The sequence below is a fragment of the Nanorana parkeri genome, unplaced genomic scaffold (assembly GCF_000935625.1).
Source record: "Nanorana parkeri isolate BGI_ZX_2015 unplaced genomic scaffold, ASM93562v1 scaffold301, whole genome shotgun sequence".
NCBI classification, from domain to species: domain Eukaryota; kingdom Metazoa; phylum Chordata; class Amphibia; order Anura; family Dicroglossidae; genus Nanorana; species Nanorana parkeri.
In genome coordinates, this window is record NW_017306569.1 from 1364419 (window position 1) to 1372718 (window position 8300).

Sequence of the window (8300 nt, forward strand, 5' to 3'; positions counted from 1 at the left end):
GGTAATGCTATCTTTAGTGGTGGCAAAACTGTACTTGTGTGGCTGATTTTAATATATCTTAATGAGGGCACCATGAATTGAATCTTCATTAGCTGTTCTGCTGTGTTCTTAATGTACACGTATATGACCTTATGACAGCTGAATGTTCTTTAAGAAGTTGTAGGATGAAACCTCTGCTTATGTACATGCTTAGTTTTTTAATATGTTCTGTTGAGCCCCCCTAAACAGGAAGTTTAACTATGGTTTAAAATGCCTTGATTGGCCAGATTTGACAGATTCTTATGTATGGGCACCCTTGGCCTCATAAAGAGCCGTTCTGAGTTAGAACACCTTTCAGAAACAAATCTGCAAAATCTGGCGCTATACAAGGAAATCCGGAATTGTTACAACCATATAGGAAACCAGTAGTTATCTTCTACATATCAAATTATAAATGTCTTAATGTTACCCATCTGCAAGCTAAATATAAGAAAGCTGAAGGAATCTTTTCTCCTAAAATATCCAATTCCAGGCATATTTAAAAGCATCCCCTATGCAGTGCAGTGACCTATACCTGCACTAAAAACAAAGAGAATAACTTCAGGTATCTATTGCTATAGCTTTTTGTCTATGAAATTAGACTATTTTCCACTGATAGAAAAGTGCTCAACCTACAGACCTATTTATATGCTATAATGATTGTTATTTTAAGCAGTGACCAATAAGAGTTAAAAACGGCTGAAATATCAATCATTATAGCACATGCGTTTTGTCACTGTCTTCAAGGCGTTCATCTGTCTCTGAGCTAGTGTTTATCTCATAATACTTATTTGCAGGTGTGGACATCTGTCATACTCTCACATCGTCTACAACGCACATAGCAGCACCACACAAATTTACATTCACATCTTTCCACATGTCTAACAACGTGTGTGTTATATCCCCTCCCACAGCAAAGTAAATTACAACCATCTGGTCCTTCGGAAGTACGGTTACATTCCCTCCCATGAGTCCCTGAAATGCCCAGTTTCTGGTCTTCCACGCAGTAGTTTGGGGAACGGTTGGTGTAAACAAGATCCTCTTTTTTGATGGGAATCTTTCGATGGTTCTTCTCTTTCCTTCGGACCTTTCGTTTCAGCCTGTCTGATATCTGGATGCTGTTTTCATATTTATCCTTCAAGTAACTACCAATTTTTTCAAATGAAGACATGGATTTCCAACATGTTTTTACAGCACAGGACCCAGAGACTCCATGACAGCGGCAATCCACTGTCATAAGCTTGGCTACTGCCTAAGAAAGAGATATATGTCTACAATGAGCAGAGTACAGAAAGTGAACATTATGCACATTTTACAAGATTTCATATATATATATATTATATTTATATATATATATAACAGCACATTCTTAGATCACACTATGCTGTTTGTCAATAGTTTTCATAGGTTATGTACCAATCTGAAATATAGACCCTTCCCACTGAAAGTGGGCCATTTGTCCTCTATAGATTGATGGCTGATGCATATATGATGTGTATCAGGTAGAGCTTAACTTTACCGTGGATTACATTAGGACCTTATGTGTCATCTTGTGTGTCAACACTAACTATGTATGTCCTTCAGTTCTATTGTGCAAATGTCTGCCAGTTAGTGTTTGTCAGTCATTTTTAATGTATTTTATGGAATAATTCATCCCCTTTAAGACAAAATTTAAGATTCACTTTGTATACCATGTCAGCCGTGGGCTTAATTCTAATGATAACAATATTACAGTTATTCATAACAGAATTACAATACAAGGGACAAGGTTAATGACAAGGAAACATACTTTACAGGACAATGTTGTAAGCTTGGTGTTACAACTTTTATAACTTGTATTAAATGGAAGAATGGGTTTGGGGCAGGTTGAAGGTGGGCAGAACATCCTCATTAATAATTACAAATAGCAGAGGGAATTCTCTGAATAAACTAGCAGTAGCTAAAGTATCTCTGTGCAAAGGACTCCGTACCCATTGATTTAGCTCATTAAAAAGACCTGCAATGTCGTCAAGTTCGAGAGGTTAATCCGTCAAGTTGATTTTGCTGTTCAAAAGCATTGTATTGACAGATTTACTGGAGGTCCTTCCATCAAGGTGTCACCGCAGAAAATAGAAGGGAATACTGATTAATTTGTATAAAGATACTTTAAATAGTGTGATTCCCTCTGCTGCTCACAGCTATTACTGAGGAAAATCAGGCCAATTTCACTAAGGGCCTGTTCACATGAGATCAGGTCCTGATCAGCAGACGTGGAGCTGCTGATGCGATGCGTTTTTGATGCGTTTTCGGTCAGGATGCTGACAGTTAATTTTTTGTCAACGTTGATGACATCATAATAAGTGGAGCAAGAATACAATTTTTTCTTTTTTTTCCCCCTTAGCTGCATTGCGTTGCGTTTCCGTTCCGTTTTCGTTGCGTTTCGTGCGTGTTCGTGCGCTTCCGGACCGTTTCCGGACCGGACAAAATGTGACATGCAGTATTTTTTCTGTCGTAAGCTGAACGGACTGCGCACGTGAGAACTGTAGCCCATAAAACATATAGGGATACATTGGGATGCATTTTGAGTGCAGCAGCCTACGGAATCCGGTCAGCACACAAAACGGGCGTCGTGTGAACAGGCCCTAAAGCAGAACTCCAGAGAGCAACACACTGATACGCCCAGAACCACCTCCTTTCAAAGGCTACTGTTCAACAATTCTTATTTTTGAAATAGCTAAAATAATACTTTTGGCTTAAAAGTTGAAGCCATGTAACTGCTCCAATCATCTTCACCTGGTTGCTGTTCTTCATGGATGGGTGGGGGTCATCTGTGCTCAACTGTCTTTCATCATCGAGGCATGAACCTGCTCATGGGCCATATATCCCAGAACACATTGTAGCTTGAGTTGCTAAGGCGTAACTCATTAGCTTGTATGGGCACAACAAGTGCTTAGCATTAGTAATGTCCTAGCAACATCCAAGCACTATAAAGCTAGAGCGGGTGACGTTATAGGGTCAACCAGCTATTGTTGGCTATTTATAAAATATATCTGTATCTGATGGTTTTTGCGCCATCAAGTCTAAGTTTACTTCAGAATTAACCTTTTAATGTCAATGTTCATCAGTCTCTGTCCTTGTGGCATAGTCTTCATTTGTTTGTCAGCCTATGCCCATCAATGCTAGCCTGTATTTACCCATCATAGTCTGTATCTGTAAATATAAGTCTCCTGTCTATAGTCTTTGTCAAAATCGGGCCGGAAGGTACTGTGGCTGGTGTCAACTAGCCCTAAGACAATAAACACCTTTTGTTTAGATGCACTGGGAATGTATTTAGCTGATTTAACCTGAAGTTTTAATTAAGCTGTATGTATACTAGGAATCAGCGATATTTAATTTCTGAGTGTATAAGTGCTTATCACTCTGTGTCATGCATGTCCTTCCAAACATTCTCATCATTTTTAGCAAGACATATAATAATCAATGTATCAAAGTTAGCAGGTCTCTAAGATAGGCACATCTGTTGATTTCTAGTGTAGTGTAAACGCTTTCTTCAAATGTTCTGGCTTCAGTTTATATAACACAGGCTCAGCCGATGGTGTGCACCTGGAGAACACACACAGTGTAACATACACACACATCACAACACAATAAATGCAATCATTTCTTTTTCATGATATAAAACATTTTTCACAGACTTTGTATAAAACTTTGTAATTGTAGCTGGCATGATATAACCTTGAAGCTGTTCATTGCATGCACGAACTGACATGTGACACAATACAGTCATATGTATAATTAAACGTCAGCTCTTGAGCCACTGCAGCCTTCACTATTCCACCAGTGCCAACTCAACTTTACTAATCGTGGTTATAAAACAACAGAAATATATGCATGTATAGTTTCCCTTCATAGGTTTGATACCTTGCTATATTAGCTAGTCGCTGTTGCAGTGTATTTTCTTTAGCTTTGGAAGGGTTGGACCTATTTGTACTAGTGACCAATGCCACTGAGAAAGAAGGTGAGGGGAAATGTAACATTTTACAGTTGTGCCCTGGGAAATCTGCCAATGAGGACACTTGTTTCTAGGGATGACTGTCTAAGAGGAGAATTACCCCCACTTGATACACACAATGATACACAGAAAGTAAAAAAGGACTTGGCAGGGGTTTTATCCCCTCCCTACTCTATCCAAAAACAAAAAAAAATAGTTGTGGTTATACATACACTTTAAAAATATTGGCTTTGTGACAGATCCCTTCCTTAAAGTAATCCTTTCCTAAGAGAAATGGGTGGGCTCTCATTGTGGACCTTCTTCTGAAATGCTACGTGGATGCCTGTTATAGACATCCTCTGGCACTATAACTCAACGATCTAAAAAAAGTATGCATATGAGGAAAGTCAAAAGTGCCTACATACTTGTTCTAGTTCAATGACTAAACATTTTGGAAGCCAGAGGACCAACATGACAGCCAGGCAACTGTAATTTATAGAATGAGAAGTCATCCTCCACGTTTCTCTAAAGGAAATTATTTTTTAAACTTAGTAGTTAGTCACATTCAACTGGCCTTGTTCTGTAATATTGACAATGTTCACTCCTCATCCAAGCAGCTTCTTTAGCTCCATAGTGATTGAATTATGTTCCTGATGCTCATTAGAGCTAAACAAGCTGCTTAGATAAGGTCTTTACCATTACAGTACAAGTCTAGCTAATTGGTATTAACTACTGCTGCTAAGTATACCTAGACCTGCATAACTGAAACCTTCCTTGAGTGTAAGTATAGTTTTTAGTTTTGGGTAGAAATAGAGTCCCTTTAATGTCTTTATTGCTGTCTGTGGGCCTGCTAGGACAGGGGAAGCAAACATTGCAACTGCAGCTGAAAAAAAAACTACAAATCCCACCAAACGTCTGCCTCTCAGAGTCATGGCTGTGGTTGTCAGAGTCTTGCAATGCCTAATGGGATTTGTAGCTTCACCACAGCTGGAAAACTGAGGCTGCTAACTCTGCGCTAGGTCATTTAATCTTTTTATTTGTCCTGTTGACAATTGTCACCGAAACAAAAAGTGATGGAAAACCCATAATTTTACAGCTGCCACCAGAGGAGATGCTGAACATAAATCTTCCAATGGGGACACCTGTTCAGATGACTGTCCTTGAGAGAAATTCCCTTCTCTTTATAGAGATTTATTTTTACTTCCTGTTACATCTCCAGGACAGGAAGAAAATGAGAATCCCCCAGTGGTGTAAAGCATGCCGCCACTGGACTCTAGAGAAGTGGAGTCATGTTCTCTGGAGTGACGAATCACGCTTCTCGTCTGGCAATCCGATGGACGTGTCTGGGTTTGGCGGTTGCCAGGAGAACGGCACTTCATTGACTGCATTGTGCCAAGTGTAAAGTTCGGTGGAGGGGGGATTATGGTGGGTTGTTTTTCAGGGGTTGAGCTTGGCCCCTTAGTTCCAGTGAAGGGAACTCTTAAGGCATCAGCATACCAAGACATTTTGGACAATTTCATGCTCCCAACTTTATGGGAACAGTTTGGGAACGGCCCCTTCCTGTTCCAACATGACTGCACACCAGCCCACAAAGCAAGGTCCATAAAGACATGGATGAGCGAGTTTGGTGTGGAGGAACTTGACTGGCCTGCACCTGAACCCTATAGAACACCTTTGGGATGAATTAGAGCGGAGACTGCGAGCCAGGCCTTCTCTTCCAAAATCAGTACCTGACTTCACAAGTGGGCTTCTAGAAGAATGGTCAAACATTCCAATAGACACACTCCTAAACCTTGTGGACAGCCTTCCCAGAAGAGATGAAGCTCTTATAGCTGCAAAGGGTGGGCCAACTCAATATTGAACCCTACGAACTAAGACTGGGATGCCATTAAAGTTCATGTGCGTGTAAAGGCAGGCGTTCCAATACTTTTGGTAATATAGTGTATATATAAATATATAGAGTCTCATAAAAACTGTGTAAATGGGCAAAGTGGGGTGGGGGCAGATTAGTCAGTCAAGCTTTATGGTTCTCACATACAAAAGCATTTTACTCATATTCAATGCTGTAATTTCATCTTGACATCATTGTATTTGTCCTCAGGAATAGAGAGGGTTGAATTTTCAAGCCTGACTTGACACCATTTTATTTGTCCTCAGGAATAATGAATAATTAATTTTCAAGCCGGACAGAAAGAAGGACAAATCTGCATTTCCTTGATATACAAGCATTTTTAACACATCATTATGTACTTGTCCTATCCTGCAATGTAATTAGATAGATAGTAATACATACCAGTCTTCCAACTTCATTATTATGTAGGTGCATTGCACTAAGAATATCGGACTCAGATGAGTTTTTATAAGGGGCGTCCAGGAACTTCCTGCTGAACCACATTCCATATTGAAGGTCATCTGAACATCCTCCCCAGTGCCAGCCTTCACTGGCTGAGCCACCGTTCTGAAGACTTGTGTCACACGAACATTCCGTCATATTGCCAGCACTGCATGATCTTGTCACAGAATGCACCAGACCTGCTGCTGTCACTGCTGAGATGAATGCTGTTTCCTTGGTACCTGAAAGAAGGTTAAGGTTAGCTCTAGTTACATTTGTTTGTAAATAGTAAAGTTCAGTCGCACGTAAAAATTTTTTGTAAAAACACACTCTTTGGAGATATATAGCCAAATAAGTGTACCATAGAGCATCTTCAACCTGCTCCCTTATTTATTTCCATCTTTGCATGGATCCCACTGTCTGCTGTTTTCATCCCATGATTGATGAGCTCATGATAAGCTCATGATAAGCTCTTGTTCCTATGGGCTTTAGATTATGAAGACTAGTATGGCCAGCAATGCATAAAGCAAGCATCTGCAAAGCATCTACAAGCTAACACTGATTTTCTGAAGGCCACTCTGACTAAAGATGGTTATACACATGGCGCTTTGTTATCGATTTTGGAACAAGCGATCACAAACAAGTCATCATTGATTAAAACATGAGCAAAAGAATATGCTATAATTGATTCTGGCGAGGTCAGTATGGAAGCTAATATATAATTAAAACATGAATGATACAACACACACGGTATTGTTTTGCACTTTGTGATCAGCTGAAATGATTGAAAATATGAACTATCAGTTATAAATGTAAACAATCTATTAAAAATGATCCTTTATTAATCTGAATCCCTTTTTGGACACACCTGCAAATTTGTTCAGTCGGTCAGAAGCAGTCAACAAAGTTCCACCAGAGTTAAATCATAATCAAACTCCTATAATTAATTAAAAGAAAAGTAAAGCCAAACCTATTTTTGCCTTTACTTCTCTTTTGGGTCACAAGAGTACATTTACCAATGCATATGTTATATACCGAGAGTGCAGAGTCAGGTTGTAGCGGGGAAGGATCCTGACAATATGGTAGAAATACACATGGCTGCCTGATTGACAGCTCGCTCTGCTTCAGTGAGCACTGAAGATACATTGAGGGGAGGAGGAAATCCCTGCAGGAAGCACTGACTAACAGCCTTTGCTCTCCACATGGAGAAGAGACCAAGAGCTAACGATCAGAGGTTACATGATCAGTAAACCCTCAGCATATAGAGTTGGTGTCAGGCCGGATTTCCCACAAGGGCCATCGAGGCCCGGCCTCGGGGCGGCAGGGAGTAGAGGGGCAGCAGGGGTGTGGAATCTCCCAATGCTCGGGACATGCAGTTCTGGCTCCTGTGTAATAGCAATAAACTTAAGCAGAAAAAAATTAAATAAACATTTAAAAAATAATTAAATAAATAAAAATTAAAAAAACAAGTAAAAAATAATATGGAATAATAATTAAAATAAAAAGATGATTAAAAAGTTTTAAAAAATAAGTAAAAAATAATAAGATAAAGATGATAAAAGTTATATAAAAAAAAGTAACAGATGATAAGATAAATAAAAATGTAAATAGGTAAAAATAATAAATAAAAATTTAAAAAGTTAAAAAAATGAAGAGAAAAGTAAAAGCTAACCCTGCCGTCCCCATCCGGGGATGGGATTTCTCATGCAGTGTCACTATGCCCATAAAGGAATACTTTTTCCACATACACTCTCGCTTTGCTTATATCTAGCAATTGGTTAGGTAAGTCGGGCTCAAAATTTCCACTCGCCCCCTCGCAATTTGCGAGTGAAAATTGCGTGGGGGCGAGTGGAAATGAAGCCTCCTTGGGGCGGCTTCTCTCCTGTTCACCGACCTGATGACAGTGCTCCCTCGTCCGTCCGTCTAAGCAGGGGGGCGCAGGAGGGAGCGCTGCCTGCTGTCAGGATGGCGGAGCGGTGA

General features: G+C 39.8%; 2 protein-coding genes across 2 annotated transcripts in view; one reads left to right on the forward strand and one right to left on the reverse strand.

The window, feature by feature from the left end:
• Positions 1 to 611, forward strand: part of FAM3C (family with sequence similarity 3 member C) — a 52201-nt gene extending 51590 nt beyond the window's left edge. The window contains exon 13 of the transcript XR_001941303.1: positions 600 to 611. The gene's annotated coding sequence lies outside the window, so the exon portion shown is untranslated. The remainder of the gene's footprint in view (positions 1 to 599) is intronic.
• A 125-nt stretch (positions 612 to 736) lies between these two features.
• Positions 737 to 8300, reverse strand: part of WNT16 (Wnt family member 16) — a 20836-nt gene continuing 13272 nt past the window's right edge. The window contains exons 3-4 of the mRNA XM_018557739.1: positions 6282 to 6562; positions 737 to 1270 (exon numbers count right to left, since the gene is read on the reverse strand). Of these exons, the coding sequence (XP_018413241.1) occupies positions 806 to 1270; positions 6282 to 6562 (746 nt within the window). The 3' untranslated portion in view covers positions 737 to 805. The remainder of the gene's footprint in view (positions 1271 to 6281; positions 6563 to 8300) is intronic.